At 35.7% G+C, this 24,466-nt stretch overlaps 1 protein-coding gene across 4 annotated transcripts in view; it reads right to left on the reverse strand.

Moving 5' to 3' along the window:
- Positions 1-1,296: 1,296 nt before the first annotated feature.
- ERBB4 (erb-b2 receptor tyrosine kinase 4) overlaps positions 1,297-24,466 on the reverse strand; it is a 1,293,114-nt gene continuing 1,269,944 nt past the window's right edge. For 2 of the 4 annotated variants that reach the window (XM_055573357.1, XM_055573358.1), the window contains exons 26-28: positions 14,011-14,058; positions 12,908-13,205; positions 1,297-9,888 (exon numbers count right to left, since the gene is read on the reverse strand). In XM_055573357.1, the coding sequence (XP_055429332.1) occupies positions 9,443-9,888; positions 12,908-13,205; positions 14,011-14,058 (792 nt within the window). In that variant the 3' untranslated portion in view covers positions 1,297-9,442. The remainder of the gene's footprint in view (positions 9,889-12,907; positions 13,206-14,010; positions 14,059-24,466) is intronic. The other 2 variants (XM_055573359.1, XM_055573360.1) reach the window with 1 other exon arrangement.

The following is a 24,466-nucleotide window of genomic DNA, read 5'->3' on the forward strand; positions in this document are numbered from 1 at the left end:
ACTTGCTCCAGGGTAGTTTGAGTGAAGTTTTCAGGGCAGTCATCAAAGGACTAATGAAGACCTGGGGTCCTTGAATTGAGTCAATTTGTCAGCATGAATTATTCTCCAATCAAAATGAGATTTCTCTGCAGTAGCAGGAGAAAGAGAAGTGTTTAACTAAGTGGAGGAAAGAAAGATACTTCAATCAGAAGATGCTGCTTTGAGGGTGAGGACTACCACTTAGAGATGGTCACTTGACTCTAGATTTGTTATTTTAGTCTTATTTTCTTATCTAGATGACTGCTATTTTAGTAATATCTCAAAACGGTGTGGTGAGTCAAAAACCTACATATGTGGACTAATACATGGTCAAGCACTGTACAATTGGTAGGTATTATAACTACTGTGAAAGAACTCACATGATGCCACTGGAAGTGTCAACTCTATTTTTTAAGATATTAAAGCAATAATAAATGCCAGTTGTTTCTCCCTCTTCCTTAGGCGATCATTGGGTACAAGTTGATGTATCTCACCATGAACACAGTGAAATGACAATGATCACAAAAGAACAGATCAAAATATTAAAGGGAGAGAATGTGTTCATGTCCGTGCAAATAGCAGAGGTCTAATCAACAGGATATTTAAAGATCTATAACTGAGCAAGTTTAAGAGAACTTATTTCAAAATATTTGAAAATATATATTTTTTGTTCACCCTTTCAGTTGACATCATTTGTATTCAAATGACCAAAATAGTTTGAAAGAGTAATTGTGTTGAATGAGAAATTATTGGAATATAAAGGATTAAGAAACAATAATTAAAATAGAAAAGTTAGAATAAAAAAAAAGGTGTTGGGGAGGATCTTATTCACATCATTAATGTCTCTGAAATCACTCTCCCATCTTTCCATGGGCTTGTCCCAAATCATCTCAGTTGATTGACTGTTTATAGCCCCTTTTTCTCTCCCTAACTTAAAGCATGGTACGAGCATTTGATATTCTTCAGAATAAAAGATTTGCTGGCACCATTTTTATAAACTAAAATGAGTGCAAAAAGGAAAAAATCATAAAAATATTAATGTTATTTGGATACAACTTACCAAATATTTCATAATTTTTTAAATTCCCAAAGCAACAAACCAACCATGGTGAATTAAGTCTGCACAGATGAATGAGTCTGCACACGTCAATAGGCTTTTGTGCTAGATGGTAAAAACATATGGAATGTGTTACATTCCAAACAACCAAAGGGTTCTGAAGAATAATTAATGAGGTTCATAAATATGGACAAAAATAAGCCCATTTTCACATCTTCCAATTATTAAATCTAGAACAAATCTTCTTCTTCAATTGGCTTTTCTTATAACATATTTCTGACACAGAAGAGAACATTTGTTTCATATTTTATTGAATTTCATTTATATTAAATTAAAAATATATTTCTGACAGATTCATGTAACAAAAAGGCAGAACAGTTTTCAAATTGTTCAGCTGGGATGATCAGTATGGAATGAGGCAAAGCAGGTCGCATTCTATAATTGCCTGTACAGGTACAATTCTTTCCCAAGAGCCAAGAGAGGATCCTTGAGAACTAACAGAAAAGCCTAATTACAGAAATTTAAAATACTGTTTGTCCCTCATTCTCAAATAACAACAGAAAATGGGAGAAGGGAAGGAGGATGGGGTGAAGGGCTGGAAGGGAGGAAATAACAAGGGAAATTATACTAAAAATATACCTAACATTAAAAAAGTTAGTATGTGTTAAGTGCATAATCCTTCATAGATAAAATAGAAAAAAAAAATCAAAATAACATTACACCACACACAATTGGCATATCCTATTGTGTAAGCGAGTGCAGAGGTTGAACACGTCACCATAGTGCTGAACACAGAATCACAAGTAATGTCAGAATGATAACTTCCAACCCAAAAAAACAATCACAAGCCAATTACTTATATACAAATCAATCCTAAAGACAATTATGTTCCAAATAAAGATGTCCACAGAGGAAAATCAAAGCAACAGTATCCCTATTTACAAATGCAACTAGCCATGTCTTTAACAAGCTATAAAAATACTATTCACATTTTCAAACATACAGTAGTAGTTTTTGTGTGTTTATTTCAAAAAGGCAGCTAACTTTGAACACTGGGATTTAAATGAAACATCAATGGCTTACCAGCTAGGTATTCTTGCACCCCTGTCCTTTGAAGATACTTCAGAAGAGAGAGGGCTTGTTTTCTGTTTACAAGTTAAGAACATAAGGAAATGAATACAAATGTATATAATACCTTAAGCCTCTGCCTTTTTGGTAAAGTGTCTCCCTTTATCACCTGAACTGATCTTAGTCAACTACTTTGATGCATGTATGAGATGAGTGCTTGAGAGAGGATTTCATACGACTTATTTATTTATTTACTTTTGTGCTCTGAACTATCTAGCAGATCAATTTCATTTTCATTTGACCTTACTGTAATGGTGCTCAAGAAAGATGAACAAGTAGTCAGGTCGTGTGAAAATGCGGTTTTGACCTGCAGGAACTCAAGTTCCTGGTGCTCACAACAAGAGATGTAGGCACACTAGCCAGTGAGATGTGCATTCAAAGTTAGCTGCCCTCGCACAGCTGCTCAGTTTAATAATCGACCCATTTAACAGCAGTACCAATTTATGCTACATATTCCAAAGTACCTTACTTTAAAAGAACAGCTTACATATCTACACTTAGAAAATAACTTCCGCAGTTGATTACTGAAGTAATCCCAAAGGATTCTTGGAGTGCTATGCTCTAACCCCCTCGCTCCCCCCACCCAGCCCCTGAGAGATCCAGAAATATACAGGAAAATGACTCTCACATTAGGGAAAAGGTACAACCCCCACCCACCCCCCCCATTAACTGAAAAATCTGGAAATGATACTCAAGAATCAGATGATGTCATTACTTAGGAGGTATGATTTGCTTTCCTTCAAAACAGCTACAGGCCTGGGGAAAAAACAGCTACACATCAGGGATAAAAATAGCAGTAAAGGCAAAGTGGTTTGGACAAGTTAGACTATTGCCTACAGGTATGAAATTTTGTTTTCTTGTATTTGTATATTTGAGCAAATATAACCACATGTCGTGGTGATACAGGTAAAATTCTTAGAGCATTGAAAGAAAAATGTCCTGAAAGAGCAAAAGTAGAGAAAAAAATGGCGATTTATTAGACAACATGGATTTTCATTTCTGTGAAACCGCATTCATTATATATTTGTCAGATGGATGAACGATCCAGTAAAGAGTTACAGGTGGTTCTCGGAGCTGAATAGCCTTTACCATTATAAGACTCTTCGTTATGAAAAAAAAAAAAAAAAAAAACACACACAAACATATAGCAGTTGTAAAATATTTGCAATCAGGAGCAAAGTAAGATAAATAAAGTCAATACTTTGCTGGCATAATAACTTATTAGAATGTAAAGTTTTTATGAAATGATTAAATCTAAAACCTACCAAATGTATGTGCACATATGTGTTTCAAGATTCATCACAGGCTGACGAATTCTTACAAAGAATGAAGTAAGAGACTCAATCTTCATGGAAAAGCATAATTTTAATTTCATAAAGCATACTCTGTGCAGTCATTTATTTAAGAAATAATTTAAACAATGTCCAGATTGTTAGTACCTTTTATGGAAAAGTCAGACGTTTGAGGGCAGAGGCTAAATCAGTATTTCACAAAGCAACACGTGGGACCTCAGAGTTCTATTATGGCTTGAGACAGGCACAGCATCACGAGGGCCACTTTGAACTGAGGTGGCAGTAAGTGAGGAAAACAGAGTAATCATGCCAATAGGAAAAGAAGTAAGGCCAGGATTTTCCTATAATGTCCAGAGAAAAATGAATTTTTCTGTGATTCCTAACAAGATAATCACTTACTTGCAGAGCTGACTATCAAAGAGTATTTTCCAGGGTAAGCATGTGAATACCTCCATGAAATTAGGGCTTAGAGTCTTTTCGGCTCATGACTAGAGAAGCATTTCTGTGCCCTAAAGATCACCTGACTCTGAAGAGGTGAGGCAGGGGTCTGCAAAAGTGACATGTCTTACATTTTTGCAACTCTATAAAATCAGGGGACTTGAATCAAGGGTCTAAATTTTATCTATTTATTTAGTTTTTACAGAAACTTCTTTTTTAATGAAAAGAACAAAGCAGCCCATGGTGTGAAAAATCATTTCCATATAAAAACACAAGGGCTCCTCACCCAACATGGTGCCCACAACAGCTTCATGTTTGCAATTGTGGAAAGAACAACTCTTGCGAAGTTTCTCTGGGATTAGAAAAGATTGTATTACTTCTACCCAGAGGTATAAACAACATCAAGGTCTCCATTGATACTGTTACTCTGAAATGATGTCCAGTCTATATCTCTGTAATATTATTCCTTCTTAAGCAAATGGCAGGAGATATGAGTCTGCTTTTAGGTGTCTGCATGGGTACAAGACTGTCCTTTAAAGGCCATATATACTGAGAAGCCTTTAAAGGACAGTTTTGTTCCCAAGCAGACACCTGGGGACGCAAAGAGTTGGACACGACTGAGCGACTTCACTTTCACTTTCTTTCACTTGCATACTGAGAGGCCAGGCAGAATTCTCTGCCTTCAGCATAAACAGCAGATTTACTTTTCTGGCTTTTCAACAACTAGATGCTTATCCACCCGAAATTCTCATTGGTCCTATTAAAAATTATCTGGTTATTAACTAGAGTCCAAAATAATGGAAATACAGCAGCTTGCTTTAGTATTTATTTCTCAGAATATTGTTAATAAATTCCTTGGGTTCTTTTTGGAAATGGGACGGTATCATGGAAAAAAGAAAGGATATGTCACAAAATTAAATGCATTTTGTTTGTTTGCTATATGGTGCCACTCATTCTTTTGTCTCTGCATAAGGTAATAGAACATTTTCATTTCCGTCACTTCATTTTGAAAATTCTTACTTAAAGTCATATTTGCCTGTTAAACTCTACAAGGTGGTGTTTTGCAAAACAAATCTGAAAATTTTCTCTTTACATGGAAAACATTTTACAAGCAGTCAAGGAATAAGAGAATGGGAAAAGAATTGTAATGCTTTAAAGCAAGTTTTCATTAGTGAAACTCACTTTTTACATGCCTACTTTCAGCTAAACCTAACAAATAATAAATTTAAGTGACAAACATTTTTTTACAACACAAAATCCATCCTACATCTTCATATCCTGCATTTTATTTTGCTACATTATTTTTGTGATTAGTTTCCTAGTTTGATAGTATTAAAATCATTTAACATATCTTAACCTAACTAAATCTACATCTTACAGCATTATCATGGTTCTGCCCAGATATATACAAGCTTTCATGGTCACCTTTTCTATTACCTTATGAACTACATATACTAGTTAAATAATCAACATTTATAGATGGATGAATAATTCAAGTTTTGAAATAAAGTTTAGATAGCTCTAGAAAAACATGTATTTACATCCTTCCCTGTCAGGCTTAACCAATTTCCTTTTTTTTTTTTTTAATTTTTGACACTTCAAAAAGCATGTTGATAACCCTTCCAACTTCATCTACGAGCAGAACCTCACAGTCCTGCTGGTTTGTCCTAGGCATTGGAAATATACATGATCTTCATGCCAAGTCCTGATTTACAAGGTATTAACATATACATTATACACTTAAAATAACACTATTTCTCTTCTCCAGCTACAAATATTCATTCTTCCTGATCTACTAAGAAAACAAACTCAAATTTTTACTTTATACATTTTAATCTGATTTGAGTTTTGCATTGATTTTTTATTCCATGTTAAGAGTATTACCCGAGAAAGAACTCTGCTCCTCAACTGTGCCACTAGTAATTTGGAAAATCAACTGTTATCCAGTAGTTCAAGCACCTCTTTGTGGTTCAGGATGCTTTGTGGTTTTGGGTCTACCTTGGTTTAGAAGACATCTTTTCTTACCTATTTAAGAACTACTGCCCTGAACAACCAATTAGTTATACAGTTTTTCTTACCTGGAAATAAGATTTCCCAAGATAGGTCTAAGCTACAAGATATGATGATTAAAAAAAAAATACAGTCTGTGTAATTTGACTATTTTCTTCAAATTTATTTAATTGGTTCTGCATATTTGCATTAATACAACTAGCCTGATATCCCAATGCACTTTGAAGGCTTTAATTGGTATTTTAAAATTTCGTTCTATTGAGTCGAGTAAGTTATTCTTTGGAACAAATAAACTTTTTTTTTCTCCCTCTCATACACTTTGAAATATGTTTTCCTGGGGGACAAAAATAAAACAAAAGAGAAACTCTTAAAACAATGAAATCAAGTACGTACTAGAGAAATCATTCAAAAGGAACAATTAGATTCTTGTGAAGCATTTTAGGTCATTTTGGATTATACGTGCATCTATCTCCAGTTATTAGTACCTGTTATGTAAAAGTCTTATGTTCCCAGGATGAAGGAGATACTACCTTTACTGAATATATTTCTATTATCTTAACAGTAAAATAATTTTCTTTCCTTCTCTAAGTGATTCTGCTTGTCATTTTCCCCAAAAAACCGTATGAATATCGTAAATCAGGAGAAAAAAGTCAAGCTCTAGTATCCAACAAGGATACTGTCAGTGATAAGTTGGTACAGATTTATCTAGAAAAAGAGGTTTCTATCTAAACTTCTATAAATGATGATGTGAGGACTGCTTTTCCTGGAGACTCCTCTGACTGGGTAGAAGAACTCTGAGCTCTTAGGCTGTGGCCCTGAATCATTCTGTCTTCACCCCCGGGAAATTCATGTTTGAACTTCACTGTAAGACCTCTCAAAAAACCCCTCCTTACTCGACCTCATTCTTTTAGTTTCCCTCACTTTTCACAACTTTGGAAGAAATCAATTCCAATGTCTCCAATGTTCTTGGGCAAAAACCAACATCTACTGCTGATTTAATGGTTAAGTTAGAATCCGGAAATGACACTTAGCCAGTGATACAATACCCTTCTAGACCAGTTTGCGTTTGGATGATAACACTGAAACTATCCTATGTGTTACCTTCAGTAACTTGTAGGACGTTTCACTCATGTCCCAGATGAGTTCACAGACGATCTTTTAACAAATAGCTGATTCTATATGATTGTTCAAAAAAGAGTCCATGCAATTGTATTCTTTGAATTATAAAACAAATTAAATGTCATTCCAAATACATTTTAATTGTAAAATTTTAAAGTTAGGGATAGTATTGCATTTATCTGGGTGTTCTCCACATAACACAGTGCTTTTAGTAGACTATAAATAAATTTGAGTTGAAAAATAAGGGAGCTGAATGGGTGGAGAGACTTACTTTTTCAAATAGGCAGAAACCTAGATTTCTTGTCATTTTTTTCCCTACTGTTTCCCATGGAGATTTTCAGTCTGTTTTCAATTAGGTGATTCATTCTGGAGAAGGAAATGGCAACCCACTCTGGTATTCTTGCTTGGAGAATCCCATGGATGGGGGAGCCTGGCGGGTTACAGTCCATGGGGTCGCAAGAGTCAGACACGACTTAGCGACTAAACCACCACCACCAGGTGATACATTCACATTCCCAATATTTTATCACTGGAAAGAAATATAGTTTACAAAATTCCAAATAAATTGGGGCAGATTTTCCTAGAAGGGGCAGATTTATATCCAATTTTTCTAATTGCTGACCTGAGGCCTCCATTTTTCTGAAAACTCAACCCTATCCTTTGTTTCTATTGCTCATCTTAACTCAAGAGGTATTCTTCAAAATGATACACAATAAAGATGGCTCTAGAACTAGGATGCTGTTTGAAGAAAAAGAGTTATATAACGTATCAAAAGGGTAGTATGTTGTATATTAAAATAATTACATGAGAAACTTTTTTCACATTTATTTACAACTTTTAACCCAAGGATCTATCTAAAGCAGTGAATGTTTGTTTATTTCTTTTTGTTATACCAATTTATGTGCAAAGTTACCTTCCACTTAATATAAATGAGTCTTATACTAAAAATTCCATGGAATTTAAGCCAATCCTTACTTGCATTCCTTCAAATGGAGTGTATAAACTGAACAACTTTCCTCATGTAGAAAATGTGATATTACATGTGGAGCATGTACTGACTCTTTTACCATAATCCCCTGATACTCTTCCAAAATCCTAACTTGCTTGGTTTGGCACTTCCACAGTCTTTCTTTATCTTAGCTCTTTAAAAAAATGTACTCAAATGTGTTATTTTGCTGGTTGCTTCCATATTGCTTCATTCAAAATCCAAAATGAAGTTCAGAAAGAGAACAAATAAAATTACAGCTCAAGTGCAAACTACATTTCTGAGTATCTGTCAGGTAGACATACTCAATCCAGTGTGTTTCTTCCAGTTCAAAGGATTCCCCATTGGGCCACCCCTGAAAGTGTCAGTAGTTTTTATGAACCACGCACAACTGTCTCTTAGTTTCCCTTCTATTCTTAACATTATTACTACCTATCAAGTACTGTCTTTCATAGAGGGGAAGAAAATGAAGAATATAAAGGAATGGAGGGAGGAGAATCCATATTCAATACTGTAAAACACAAAAGTTTGATTTAATGTTATATTTGACCAATACCTTGGCCTCCCCTTCTAATTTTAAAGACTGTATATTTAAAATAGTGGCCATTTCACCATATTAAAATATCTCTTTTTACAATTCTTTCAATTTATAGCAACACCTAAGAAGGTTTGATGTAAAAATCTTTGCAATTACAAATTAAAGCTGAAGATATAGGAGAAAGTAATATGAAGAGACAGATCAAAGCAAAACAAAGTGATAAAATAAAAAAGCTCCCCAAACATAATTACTGGTTATAACTTGGATGAAGATTCAAAGATTATGAAGGCTGAGTTGGCCATTCTTGCTTGTCAAGACAGAAACTGGTGGAGAATGAGTTTGGATTTTCAATCTTAAGTTACTATCATACATTGTAGAAAAGGTTATTGTTTTGTTCTACTGAAAACGTCCTTAGGATTACCAGGGATGTTGAAAATATACGGATCAGTTCCTGCAGATAGGAACAGATAGCTTGGATCTTTCAAGCATCTGCTTTGAAAGAAAGGAAGGAAGGAATAAAAAGAAAAAAAAAATGGTGGGGTGTGGGACGTGGAGAACTAGTTTGACGGCAGGCAGTATTGCCTCCTATTTGCGTGTCCTTTTCTAGCTGTTCCAGTCTCCTAGCCAACCCATGCAGAGAAATGAAGAAACAGTGTGGTTCCTCCTCTCTTTCTCTTTCAGTCCTTCCTTCTAATGTTCAAGTTAGATAAGCACAAAATTAGCATTGCATCTCTATAGCTTCCACTGGGAAGTGTCAAAACTACTGGCCTTGGGAGTAGAAGGAAGAAAACAAGAGAAAGAGAGGCGGCGGGAAATGAGAGTGGGCGTGTCTCTCCACCTGAAAACCACTGCGGAGCTCACACCACAGTATTCCGGTGTCTGTAGGGCGGCGGAGGCAGCACAGTGCCTGGCTTCAGCGAGAACTCAGAGAGGTATTCGGGATTCTCGGCCACAATAGGCCGGATCCGTCCATTTTGTTTATAAAAATATTTTGTGCTGTACTCCTGCAGGTAGTCTGGGTGCTGAAGGGTGCTCCGAGGTGGCAGGCTGTGGTTCCAGTAGTCGGGGTTGTCGAATGCTTTCTTGGCCTTCTCTGGCACAGACAGTACGCTGTTCTTCAGGTACTCGGCGTTCCCCAAGGCGTTGGCAAAGGTGTTGAGGTACAGCGGCTCGTTTACATACTCATCCTCTGCCTTGGGTGGACCACTGGAAGCGCTGTGATATTCGGGATTATCCAAAGCCTGAAGGTCTCCATTTTTCCTCCGAGAAACGAAAGGGTTCTCCTCCACAGGGTTCAGGTATTCTGATGGAATACAAAAGTATCAGTTAACATCTACTTTCTGGAAAATGTAATTCTGGCCATGGTTATACAGGACGGTTTCCCCAAAACTATTTTGTTGATTACAGCTGTCATAGGAAAGAGGAGTAAGTGGGCAAAAACATGTTAGTGACAAAACAAGGCACCAACAGAGCCAACGTCAGAGTTCCTGTCCTTCAGAAAGAAGGAAAGACTGTTCTTCTTTCCTTCTAATTATATTTGTCTCTCCTACATATTGCAGAAGGAAAATGGCAACCCACTCCAGTATCTTTGCCAGGAGAAGTCCCTGGACAGAGGAGCTTGTCGGGGTACAGTCCATGGGGTCGCAAATGGTCAGACACGACTGAGCGACTCACACTCCTACACATGGGGCCGGTTGTTTAAATGCTTCTGTTTTTTAGAAGTTAGTCATTTCTGTTAGAAAATCAAACAACCTATCAGGATTAAATAGCCTTTAACTGTGGAGAAGTGAGAATTCTAAAAATAGTGTTGGAAAATCAAGATTAACTTCATGCCATCATAAATGAATGAAGTAAAAGAATAGTGTTTCTTAGTCTGTGTTTGCTGGGAATGTCTGCATAAGTAATAACGGTTTGATTATAGATGTTCCCTCAGAAAGATAAACACACAGTGAAGAAAACATCTAAGGAAAAGACTCAACTAATCAAATCAGATAAATAGTGAACATGCTTTTAAATTGACTTGCTTGATAGTATGTAAGCTTAACAATAAATATAATTGTAACATTTATTTCCAGTAGCTAATCATAATCATAAGATAGTAAACTATAGTTTGAATCATGTGAAATTACTATTTTGTAGGTTGAAACCAGTCTTAGAGCAGCTATTTTGTATGATTCAATATAATAAATTTATCTAGAATAGGTAGAATTTTTTTTTAAAATGCTGCTAATTAATACTGCTTCCCTCAAGTTTAATTCTACCCCTCTGTTTATAGTGTAGACTATACATAGACATATCTACACATATGTAGCATATCCTCTTTTTAAATATATGCACAAAAATGACACTTTAGCTATTCCTGTTTTGGTGTCAGGGTAGGAAGAGGGCCTGTTTGTTGAGATACTACCATTCTGAAACAAACTTCCTATCCCCCATACCAAACTTGACAACATAGAGAGAAAAATCTTATCAATCCAGGGTTATTTTTTCCTGGATATAGAGCTGTTGGATATAGTTAACTATTTAGCATCATGTGCAAGTTAAGAGACAGTAATGAAAAATCCCATGGACAGAGGAGCCTGGTGGGCTACAGTCCATGGGGTCACAAAGAGTTGGACATGACTGAGGACTGAGCAAAAAGTAATAATAATAATGAATATCCTACCATCAAATTCACAGATTACAGTTCAGTATCTTACAAGGCACTATCACTTCATCCTCACAACAATCCTGTGAAAAAGGCATGCAAGCTGTATTTTTCTAGCTTTGTAGACAGAAAATTGGGATTAAATGATGCATGAAAGATACAATTAGTGTTGAAGTAGAATTCAAATTCCCTAACTTATATTGAAAGATCCTCTTATTCTATGGCATGGTTTTCACTGTTGCCCTTATAGGAAGGAGTAGGTTGAACTTTATACTTCATTACAAGTTTTAGTTTGAATGGGTCTCAAAGCTACTGTCATTTTAAGAAAAATATATAAAAAAAAATTTAAGGGAGTCAGAATTGGATTTTTCTTACCAGATTCCTGAAATTTCTCCATTGAAAATATAGGTATGTCTATACTAAAATTATCTGCTCTCTGAGAACTGGGCTAGAATAGAATAACCTTCTACAGAAACGTGGGTTTCTTAGCACACAGAAATAAAATCTGGGGATGGTCTACCTACTGTGAGTCTACACAGACTGAATTGCTTTTCTCTTGGAAGGTTCAAGGTACCTTTTCTCAATGCAATCTGCTCACCTATTGTCCTAATGCAAATTTGTATAGCCATGTGGTTCTGTAGACAGGAATAGTTTTATGGCTGAGTTGAGAATCTTCCCGGGGAACATTCCACTTTCTGAAGGATCTGTCAAATCTTCCCAAAACCTACATTTGTGTCACTACTAGGCTACTCAAACATCCAATTCTTCATTACAGTAATACTTTTATACATATGGAAGTGGATATATTTTAATAGGTTACTGATAATATGTACTTAGTGATGCCTTAACTGCATATTACAAAAGTGAATATAACTACATATTAAGGGAGATAAAGGACCTTCATACAGTCTTAAAATATAATTTACTGTGACACTAAGACTCTGGGACACAGTCATCAGTTTTTAATAACAGTCATCCATCTTCTCTTTTTTTCTGATGCTGTTAACATAGAAGGAAAGAGTTTTTTTCAAAATTGAAATTTATTTGGATATTTAACATTCCTACTACTAACTTTGTAAAGTTATTGCTGTGCTTCCTAAAACCATAAACTATGAATATTTTCAAGATGTGATGGTATACATATAAGTATACGGAGGGCCAGAACTTTAATTTTTGAAATGTACCCTATCAGAAGTCATAATTTCCTATAATAAGCTGGGTCATTTAAATGACACCATTTTAATGCATCAATCAAATCTTTTATTGATGCCATCAAAAGCTTTGGACACTTTTACCAATCATACCAGTTTTTATGATCACCAATGGAGCAAGGGTTCTGAAATCTTGTGATATGCTGCCTCATTTAAATACTCCAATAAAGTTATGTTTATATCAGTGCTTCTCAAGCTTAATTGTGCATAAAAGTCTCCTGGGGATCTTGTTCAAATGCAGATTCCTAATCAAGTGGGGTCTGAGATTCCAGTTTCTAAAAAAGCCCCTAGATGATGTGGATGCTGTTAATTCAGATAGCCTACTAGGAGTAGCAGTGTCTAGGCCTTTTGTGGGTCACAAATGTTACACAGGCAAATGGTTTGGCAATTTCCCTTCTAGACTTTGCTTATGTTGATGAAAGTAAATGTCAAATGCCAGTCATTTCTGAGCATTCTGCTTGTACCTTGTTTGGGTTTGTCTCGCATAGGAGTCATGTAACCTTCTTCATCCAGCTCTCCTCGTGGGCTCCGTTCTGGGGCAAACACTGTGGGGTCAGCGCTGTATCTCTGGGTGCTACTGTCCTCTTGGACGTGGGGCGCCATGGACTTGCGTAAGGTGCCATTACAGCAGGAGTCATCAAAAATCTCTGCGGTAGCCCCCTGAGCAATGGGGGCTTCTGGGATTGTGCTGGTGGTGGCCCTGTAGGGCATGGGCACTCCTTGTTCTGCAGCGAAGCCCCCGTCTCGGTAGACAAACTGGTTCTGTCAATAGTAGAAACACATTTGGAGACCAAAGTTATTGGGAGGAATAGCAATCAAAAATATGGATGTTAATAACCAAAAGGATACAGACGTTTGTCTTTCAGAGCAAAGTCAGAGTTTATTGGTTTTTTTCCCCCTAATAGTTAATGAGTCTGAGTTATAGACTAGAAACACCTAAAATTCCAATTTTGTCCTATAAAGTAAATTAATTGTGGGAAAACAATTTGGAAATATATGTTTTAATTTTACTAACCACCTAACACATGGGCTAATAAAAAGTATTTCATATTCTTTCCCACAACTGCCTATTTTTAATGTAAAAATTCAAAGTGAATTTTCAAGACAAATGGCAATGTCATTAACTATAGGCAGTTGCCATTATGAACAGAAGCACAGTGATGACATTTGAATAGTGATAGTTCCTTACTGCCTTCTAGTCTGTTGTTACTATAATTTTGAGTCTATAGTACATAACTAGAAAATCATCACCAAAATTCTGACTTTTTAGCACAAGACCTATAATCATGGAAATAAAGATAACCTCCTCACCCAGAAGCATAATGTATGAGCCCAGGTAAATTTTTCAGATGAAAATCAAAAGCTACTGTGGATGAATGACACCTTAGCTCTGGATTATCTACTGAGATAAAACGTATCTACATAGGCAGCTACACAAGCTACAGTAAATTCTTAACTCACTGTTGGCAAAGGCAAAATGAGGAAATTATGGTGAGACGAGACAGAGGAAACATGATAGGCAAAGACCAAAATCCTAAAAGATGAAGGTTGATTGTGAAATACTTACTCCTGACATAGGGGTGTAGGCAGGAGGAGGGCTGTGTCCAATTTCACTCTAATAGGAAAGAAAAATGGAATGATGGATATAATAAGAGGTGATATGAATGGGAAAAAAAAGAAAAGAAAAAGAAAAGCCACATGAGTTGTACGAACCAATAGGGAACATGTGCACAACAGTGATGTTTGCTAAACAGTAAAATTTTATGTACTCTGATCTCGAGAACGTTTATTTATATATTTTGAGAGTACTATATATAATTCAGTCCCTGTAAAGGAAAATTAAAAAGAAAAATTTTAAATGCATTAAAAATTATGTTGACAATAAATATTCTTCTGCTGAACCCTGAAAGAAAGGGAAAAGTAGTAAATAATAAACTAGAGTTATAAACAAGGAATGCTTTCCTCTGTTATACTTTAGGTGACTGGAATGATCACATATCACCACATTAGTTTTTCTCCTATAAGAAGCTTATCTAAAAAGAGATGGAAGTAGATATCAATTTTCTTGGAATAATTTTTGTTATCAAATTACATTTATTCTTTACCACTTCAGCTAAGGGTCAGCTTCTCAAACTTTTCTTATAGAAAGGGTAAATAATATTTTCTCATTAGTCTCTTTTTAAGTGAACAAACAGCAGAAAATCTTGAAAAATTGGTTTCTTTCCTGGAAACATGCTTTACATACATTACTTTTATGTATTTAGAATCAGTTGAAATTAGATAGCAATTAGAAAAAAACCCCAAAAAGACATATTCTTATGGCTTACAACTCTAACCTATGGGTTAAATAAAAGTCAGTATAAAAATATGATAAAATATTAAGGATAACTTTCTTTAGGCTAAGTACAGGAGATATATGAATGCCAATTCTGTTTCTTAGCGCATATATATATATATATATATATATATAAAATACCAATCATTTATTAAGCACATTTCTTGAGAAACCACTATCTGTGTATGCACAAGGCACTTTTCAAGGCACTTGAGATAATGAATAATTAAGGTAAAAACAGTTGGTTTTGTGAACCTTTCATTCTATACCTTCTGGCTTTAAGTGAACAGATATGACTAAAATAAACCTCAAAGACAACATCTTGAAACATCTATAAAACAGAGCTAAATCTTATTCCAGGTCAATGTTTTTATAATTTATAGATTGACAGAACAACCTAAGAATATGGTTCCACAGAGATTAACTGTTCAGTACAAATTAATAGCAACTAGATAATAGAATTTTCCTTAACCGAGTCTTCTGAACTTAAGGGGACAAGCTCTGAACACCTACACTGAATTTAGATTTTAACTCTGCCCATAACTGAGTCACTTATGTGATGGTACAGAAAATATTTATATCTTTCTTTCTCTAGTAACATAACTAACAACACACTAAAGGATATAACATGGAAATTTGGATATATTTGTTATGCAATGCATAGGAGGAGCTTTGTAGAGTAGACAGATTGTTGTATGGTATTGTTGGGACTGAGCTCCAGTCCCAATTATGAGTGATGTGGTCAATCATGAAATATCTCATTTTCGTCCTTGGCCTCTTTGCCTTATTCTTAATGAAGATACCTATTCTTAATGGAGAAATAAGGTATTTTACATATGAATAGGCTTTGTAAACTCTGCACTATTATACAAATGTAGAGGATATATAAAATTTAAATTTTCACACCTGCTAAATCAGATTTTTAAATTCAAGCAATCAAACTGCCAAGGCTTCTCATCAAAGAAGCATTTTTAAATGCTTACCTGTTTTCCACATCACCTGAAATATATTTTGCTATCTTTCAGAAAGTTATTAAACCTAATTCATTTGTTTATAAATTTGAGAAAGAAATTTTTCATATAATACAGTGATATGTTAAAATAGAGAGCTGGTATAAAAATATGACACCCGCCTGTTGGAACTTTATCATATTACAAATCTTGGCTTTACCCTTTCATTAAACTTGAATTATTTGGCAAGCATTTAGTAAATATTTGTTAAATTTCTATGATAAAAGCATAGGGATTATGTTAGATGCTGGAGATATCATGATATACTAGGAAAGGCTTGGCCAGTGGCCTTTCCCAGTTTACATTGTATGATCAAACATTTCCTGAGATTGTTGAAAGAAAAAAGCAAGAGTAAAGTGAGGATGGAGTGAATTTATTTCAATTCTATGATTATATATTAAAAGGCAAAGTATTTCAAAGTACTCATAATCACCAGTGTTCCTTTGACCTCTTATTTGCAAGAGTTGTTATACTGGGTAATGTTTGAATTGTGGCTGAAAAAATAGCACTGCCTGCTACATGTTTAGCATTTTATAAAACTTGAGAGATAAATGATCAAAAGAATAACTTACAAGTCATTCTTCATCAGGAAATACTTTATTATCTATATGCATTATCTGGGCTAGGCCATCCTCAATTGTAAAGGCATCATATTAAAAATCACTAGACCTCTTGCAGTTTGTGTGTTCCAAGACAGGAAGGGTGGCCATGCTTTATTTGAATGCATCTGCTGTCCTGCATTTATAAATCTTTCCATTAGCAACCGGCCAACTCTGCTTCTGGACACACTGCCAGATACCATCACAGTAATAAGAGTGTCTTCATGTTCTTCCTAGTTTTTACCATTAAAATGGGAAAAAATGCTAAGCAAAGTCCCCTTAGTGTTCATTGTTTTTAGGGTTACTGGCTGCTTTTTATGTTTCTGTTTCCATTTTTTCCATTTGCTTTTTTTTCTGTTTTCCATGATAAAAAGCACCTCATTCATATCTCCCTGGAAGGGCAATACATCTACAAGGGAACATCTGTGAGGCCAATTAGCTGGGCTGGAAATGTGATATAATTGTTGTTTAAATATATTTAAATTACATGTTAATCACTATGTCATAATTTATAGGCTTTGAAAATAACTTTTTGTACTTGAGAGCCAAGCCAGATTTTACTTGTTTTTGCCATTTTTAGTTTGTAACAAGCTCTTCTCATTCCCCACACAACCATCCCTCCAATTCCCCACACTTGAAGAGCTGAACTTTTAATACTGGAAAGAATGACAGCTGCAAGTAAATTGGATGAGTAAAAATTAAGATCCCCACGATCAGAATGAGCTGGAGTGACCTTAACGTTCTAAGCATAACAAAGCAGTGCTCTCAGTTAAAAGGCTTTTGTTATTTTATTGTGCCACTTTCTAAACTGTCTATCAAAGCCTGGCTTTGAGGTTCTTCAGGAAGCAGCACTGGGTACATCTGTTCAATTAACTAGCAAGGGGATTTATTGTCAGCAGGACAAAGATAGAAAGAGGTGGGCTATAAACTGGCAGGTGATATGGAGCTTGTTCCTGGTGGGGAACTATGTAAGGGTGATGAAGAGAGTCAAGTTTAATTTGTGGCTGTAATCACTGGGACACTGTATGATTAACTTGGACTCAAATCCCAGGGGTTATAGAGAAGGCAAATGTCAGAAAATATATCAAATACACTATTAAATGGATATTTACATATACCATGTCCTAAAATTTACTTTTCAACTGAACGATAAAAATTTGAACCTTTGTCTTATTACATGTGCTGCATTTCTCATATTTATTGTTTTAATTAAAAGTATTATATTATTCCTATGAAATTTTACCTTGTTAACTCAGTGAAATGTTAAATTGTTAAATAGATGAATCGTTAACCATCATATTTTCAAAAAATATTATACAAATCTATCTTCTTAGGAAACAAACAAAAGTACATGCTTAATGCCTACTTTCTATTTAAATTAAAGATGTGCTTAATGAGAGTTTTTTTAATCTTCAGATAATTGTTACTCTCAATATTAGCCATAGGATTAAAGTTTCTAGGGCCAAGAATCACCCTAAATCCTTTTAACTAAAATGGCATGTGTCTCTGTATGATGGTGCTAATCCATCAGCACTGATTTATTACCTGGACACTTGCACATGTTAAGTATGAAGAGTTCTCAATTTTTTATCCTCTTTGGCATACATCCTTAACACTGATGGGCATTTTTCCATTTCACAGGTCAGGTAGTGGACAGAGAGAATGCCCCTTTTTTTGTATTATGAACAATTTTTGATGTTTGGCTGTAACTCTTTATCTTTTTTACAACTGAGTTCAATACACCAGCATTTGAGACATTTGGATTTTGGATCTTCATTTTTCATAAGACAACTGGAAGAAAACAAACAAAATATATTCACATTCCCCAAACTAATAAGAACTGGAGAAGCCTATTGAATTTAGGCAGTTGTCATATACACGTGCATGTGTGTGAATATATATGTTACACAAAATGTTTTTTGTCTGTTTATATGTGTTTATTAATGCACTCATTTATCTATCTAGTTTGATTATATGAAATGCTACTTTTAAAACAACTTTTTTACTCTACACAAACAGGGCTTCCCAGGTAACACTAAGGTAAAGAACCTGCCTGCCAATCCAGGAGACAAAAGAGATGCAGGTTCAATACCTGGGTTGGGAAGATCCCTGGAGGAGGGCATGGCAACTCACTCTAGTATTTTTGCCTGGAGAACTACATGGACAGAAGAGCCTGTAGTCTTCGGCTGTAGTCTACAGGGTCACACAGAGTCAGACGTGACTGAAGAAACTTAGCACGCACACACTCTATACATAAACAAAATAATAATGATGATATAATAATAGATAATATAATGGCATCGTATTATAGTAAAAAAGTTAATTACAATGACCCTGTGTGCCAGTTGAAGGCATATTAACTTGGGCTTTCATCTTTTTTTCACTTTTCACTAACCCTAGAGCTTAATTATAAAGTCCACTCTGTTTCACAGATGAATATATTACTTCTCTTAGGAAAACTGAGAAATAGCAAGGAAGCTAACCTGTATTGTAAACCTACCATATGCCATGGACTAGAATATTTTAAGTTTTATTTATTCATATGACCTTTCAAGATAAATATCATTATTAAAAATTATGACTCCCATTTTGCAGGTGAGAAAACAGGACCAGGGAAGTTTAAAGTCCTTCCCATGCATAAACACAGCCACTGGTGTATAACTCCCTGAATCTAACTGCTGCTGCTGCTGTTGCTGCTGCTAAGTCGCTTCAGTCATGTCCAACTCTGTGCGACTCTGTAGACGGCAGCCTACCAGGCTCCTCTGTCCTTGGGATTCTACAGGCAAGAACGCTGGAGGGGGTTGCCATTTCCTTCTCCAATGCATGAAAGTGAAAAGTGAAAGTGAAGTCGCTCAGTTGTGTCTGACTCTTTGCAACCCCATGGACTGCAGCCTACCAAGCTCCTCCGTCCATGGGAGTTTCCAGGCAAGAGTACTGGAGTGGGGTGCCATTGCCTTCTCTGCCTGAGTCTAACACCTTCTCATTATTCCACAAGTAGATTTTGACTTTAGCATTTCTATTCTCTGCCCTCTCTGCCACTGTATAATGTTTCAGCTCTTCTCTCAAATAAGATATTATGGCTTATCTTTCTTATGAAAAACTAACCTAAAGGAGAAATTTGACAAAGTAACTAGACTTAATTATAAAATACTGATAATGGCTTACTATGTTGTCTTCCCATCTTATTTGCATTTTAATTTATTCAAAGGACTTAAACAGGAAAGCTACTAGATGTAGAATGTTAAGTGCTAATAGAGGATATATGTGTGTGTTTATATAAACTATGATTTTAGATCAACAAGACGGACTGTGAAGGAAGAACAGATACTCATATACATGTCTATGTAGATTACTTACCTTACCAAGAGCAAAAATTAACCCTGAAGCAGGAGGAGATGGTTTTGAATAATGGGAGAGCACAAAGATTTTCCATGACAGCACTCCTGCCTATGGATTTATTATTCCTAGTCCAAGCTTAGTCAATAAATTCCTCTTCCTGCTCCACTAAGGGTAAGTAAGCTATTGTTTCCTCAGGCAGCAACTCCTGTAGACTTTCCAAATATTAGTAGAACAAGAGGACATTCCCTGTTTAAATACTCATGGTTAGATGAGTCAATAAAACGGGAGCTGAAAATTCCACACTTTATACCTTTCTGTATGTTCTTGTTACATGATGAAGTTGAAGAACATTATTAGCATAGTCAAAAAAGAAAGGTTATAAAGAAATATGACTTTACATTAGGGCCAACATTCCTTAGCTTGATTTTAAGATGAACAATAAGAATTTTGTCACCTCTCTTGATATTAGTAATCGTGTAAAATTTATATCTCTTTATCCTGGGATGAAGATGGTAAATATATCTTTATTTTTTGTTCTGGCAACTTTCTTTTGCTTACATTCTTTTTGCCAACATACTGTAATATTTGAACCTTTTCCTAATTATCACTTTAGCTACTAGTTGACATATGTATCCAGAAATCTAAAGAGGAGAACTTTTAGGGGTTTCCTTAAAGATTGCCCAGCAGTTTTTTTCAGTTAGAGAAGGTACAGCCATTTTTCCGAGTTTTTAAACTTATCTTTGAGAACATCTAGTTCAACTGTACCGTCTCTGAATCTAAAGGAAATCATTAAGCCTTTACTGTGTCCAAATTCTCGGGTCATCTGACTAATTTTCCAAGTGCATCCAAAAGTAGTCTGTCTTTTTGCTTGTTTTTTATCCCAACATCATGAAGATTATTTAGTGAAGATTTCTTAATACATTAAAAAAAAACAAACACTGATGTCAGGCAACTCTCTTTTTTAAAGAGAACATTACTGTTTTATTGTTTTATTTCTCTGATGTTGGTTTTATTTGTTTATTTGTTTCTGGCTACATTGCATGACAGGTGGGATCTTAGATCCTGACCAGGGATCCAACCCATCCCCCCTGCATTGGAAGTGCAGAGTCTAAACTACTGGATTGCCAGGAAGTCCCCAAGGTCAGGCAGCTTTTGAAGATGAAAATACCATAGACATGAAGCAATTGACCACATGAGGTCCTTCTATTTCTAGGGTTGAATTCTTGAACTTTTGACATTGAACCAAGAGATTTTTAAACAATTACCTTAATCTCTTGAACCCTCAGTTTATTTAGCTCTCAAAAGGAAAATGGGCTATAGTAAAAGTAAAGGGAAAGATCAATTCCAACTATCAAATTACATGTATGTAAAATGAATATTCTGCCTGAAGTCCATATCATTGATTGCTAAATATTATAAATGTGATTAACATTAAAGCAAAAGCATCTTGCAAACTTTTCTCCCATAAACCTTTTTAAAGTGTATGAATTTTTTTTTTCTTTTTTCTCTTTTCTCTAAATGGAGCATCTGTGGAGTAACTTAGTCTGTATGCAATAAATGATTGTGCTCTGGGGAGGCAAGAGCACATCTGAATTTGACTTTTCTGGTGACTCAGCAGTAAAGAATCCACCTGCCAATGCAGAGACATGGGTTGGATCCCTGGGTTGGGAAGATTGATTGGAGAAGGAAATGGCAACCCACTCCAGTATTCTTGCTTAGGAAATCCCATGGACATGGACAGAGGAGCTTGGTGGGCTACAGTCCATGGGGTTGCAAAAGAGTCACATATGATTTAGTGACTAAACAATAATTATACACATGCTTATTGTCAATTGACATATTTTCACTTTCATAGTAGTCACCTCTATTTATATAATTAGATAATGTATGGAAATTACAGACATAGCTTAAAAATTAAGTAGTCTATAGGGAAAAATGAAAAAAAAAACACAACTATGGGCACTCTGAATGTCATTACTTTAGAATTTGAAATGCTAAGACTTGGTCTGGGTATAATATGTTTCCTTTTATACTATTGATAAAGATTTACTTAAATTACAATTATGGGGAAACAGTGGAAACAGAGGCTGACTTTATTTTTGGGGGCTCTAAAATCACTGCAGATGGTGATTGCAGCCACGAAATTAATAGACGCTTACTCCTTGGAAGGAAAGTTATAACCAACCTAGACAGCATATTAAAAAGCAGAGATATTACTTTGCCAACAAAGGTCTGTCTAGTCAAGCCTATGGTTTTTCCAGTAGTCAAGTATGGATGTGAGAGTTGGACTATGAAGAAAGCTGAGCGCCGAAGAATTGATGCTTTTGAACTGCGGTGTTGGAGAAGAGTCTTGAGAGGCCCTTGGACTACAAGGAGATCCAACCATTCCATTCTAAAGATCAGTCCTGGGTGTTCATTGGAAGGACTGATGTTGAAGCTGAACTCCAATACTTTGGCTACCTGATGTGAAGAACTGACTCATTTGAAAAGACCCTGATGGTGGGAAAGATTGAAGGCAGGAGGAAAAGGGGACGACAGAGGATGAGATGGTTGGATGGCATCACCAACTCAATGGACATGAGTTTGTGTGGACTCCGGGAGTTGGTGATGGACAGGGAGGCCTGGCGTGCTGCAGTCCATGGGGTTGCAAAGAGTCGGACATGACTGAGCAACTGAACTGAACTGATCTACACACATGTGCATGTATGTATACATATATATATTCATACATACATGAAGAAAATTAATAGCTTAAAACAAGATAATAAAGTTTTATTTAGTTCATTCAAACTAAAAACTTTTCTTTTATAGGTTGTTAGTGTATTTGTGGGCTTAGTTTTGCTTTGTTTCTACTCTTTTTCACCTGTGGATATTATATATCAGGAAGTAAATCATATTTATTAAAGCATCATTTACAGGAGTTCCACTTGGAAATGTTTCTTTTGTGGTTATTTGGAGTTATACTATTTACTTGCAAATAATAAGGCAACAGTGAAGCACCTTATATTTCAACCCCTCTTTAGTAATAATCCCAGCCAGAAAAGTTTTACTATATATTCAAAATAACTATGACAGTATTTAGAGCAATCTGTGTGTGAGAATATAAAAAATATGAAGGGCATAGTTCATGTATTGGGAGATGGAAACAAATAATATAGAAAATACAACTGCAAATCTTATAACTCTAATTTTGGCATGTAGATTTTATTTAGTGTCTTAAATGATAAGTGTTGGCAACAAGCAAACAATTTAACATAATACAGATAACGCTTTCCATGTTCCTATCATTTCAGTGTGGATCAGGTTGGAAATACCTTCAGTTATGCTAGTTTATGCAAACTGTTTACCAGAGAAAAGTGAATTTGTAACAATGGTTGGTTAGTCCAACTACTGTTCTTCAGGCTCCGAAGTGGTACAGCTGTTTCTGTAAGTAAAAAGATTTCTAACAGTCCACCTGGAATTAGGACATCTGGTTTGTGCGAGCTGATCTGAATAATGTGCTGTGCATACTCCAGAGCAGCTACTGACAGAGCAAACAGTACATGGCTGTCCCATTAGCCCAGAGCAAACACCAGTTACATTTCACAGAAACTGGCTGGTATTTACAACTGATCTGAGCCAAAATGAATATCAGATTGAAGGCAGTACCCCAAGAGAAAAAAACTTTCCTCCACAGCAACTGGTTGTCCATAGTCTAAGGAGTTTATACCATTTTTTAAAATTCCCCCAAATGTGATTTTGCTGCATGTCAAAAGGAAGAAGAAAAAACATACAAAGAATTCCTGCATCTATTTGTGAACCACTTTGGAATTTTTTGAAGTAAAAAAAAAAAAAGACCAATATTTTTAGTTTCCTATTTAAACCATTTGCTACCTATATTAGCCAGAACCATGGCCATAATAATTTTCTTTCAACTTCTAAAATAGCTAACACTTTAATAAAAAATATGAAGCCAAAAAATAAAATAGACTAGAAACTAGAGTGTCTAATTTAAATCTGACATGGATGCCAGAGATCACCCAATCTCCTTCTCCCTATTTTCAGCTGTGGTAATAGAGATGGCAGGTGACTTTGCTCAAGGTCACACATCTAGTTACTAACAACAAAAATCAATAGGCCAAATTAGAAAAATACTTTCATGGTTTACTATGAAACAAAAACAATCTGCTTGGTATCCTTCTTAGATTATGTCTGCATAACTGAGTTGGGACAAGCCAGGTGAAACTCTAAAGAAGTGAAGTCTGATTATCATGTTTCCTTTTCAATTTCAAGTCCATATTTTTTTACTGCTCCCTAATGACTGTGCAACTTCACTTTCACTTTTCACTTTCATGCATTGGAGAAGGAAATGGCAACCCACTCTAGCGCTCTTGCCTGGAGAATCCCAGGGATGGCGGAGCCTGATGGGCTGCCGTCTATGGGGTCACACAGAGTTGGACACGACTGAAGAAACTTAGCAGCAGCAGCAGCAGCAGCAGTAACAGATGCCAGAGTTCACTGATTCTAGTCCTGGTTCTATAGGAAATGGGGCTATTTGCATCATCTCATAAAAGATGCACCATTTTGAGTCAGTAACTCATATTCCAAAACCCCCTCTCATATCTATAGTGTTATCCTCTTCTCAGGGATTTGGCTGTGGCTAGGCTAAGGGCATCCATTCAGTCTGATTAGTTTGGGGGAATTTTCTCAACTGGGTGGTAGTAGATCATAAATAGTCCCACCTCACATAACACTGAACTA

Source organism: Bubalus kerabau, chromosome 3 (genome assembly GCF_029407905.1).
Source record: "Bubalus kerabau isolate K-KA32 ecotype Philippines breed swamp buffalo chromosome 3, PCC_UOA_SB_1v2, whole genome shotgun sequence".
Classification (NCBI taxonomy): Eukaryota; Metazoa; Chordata; class Mammalia; order Artiodactyla; family Bovidae; genus Bubalus; species Bubalus kerabau.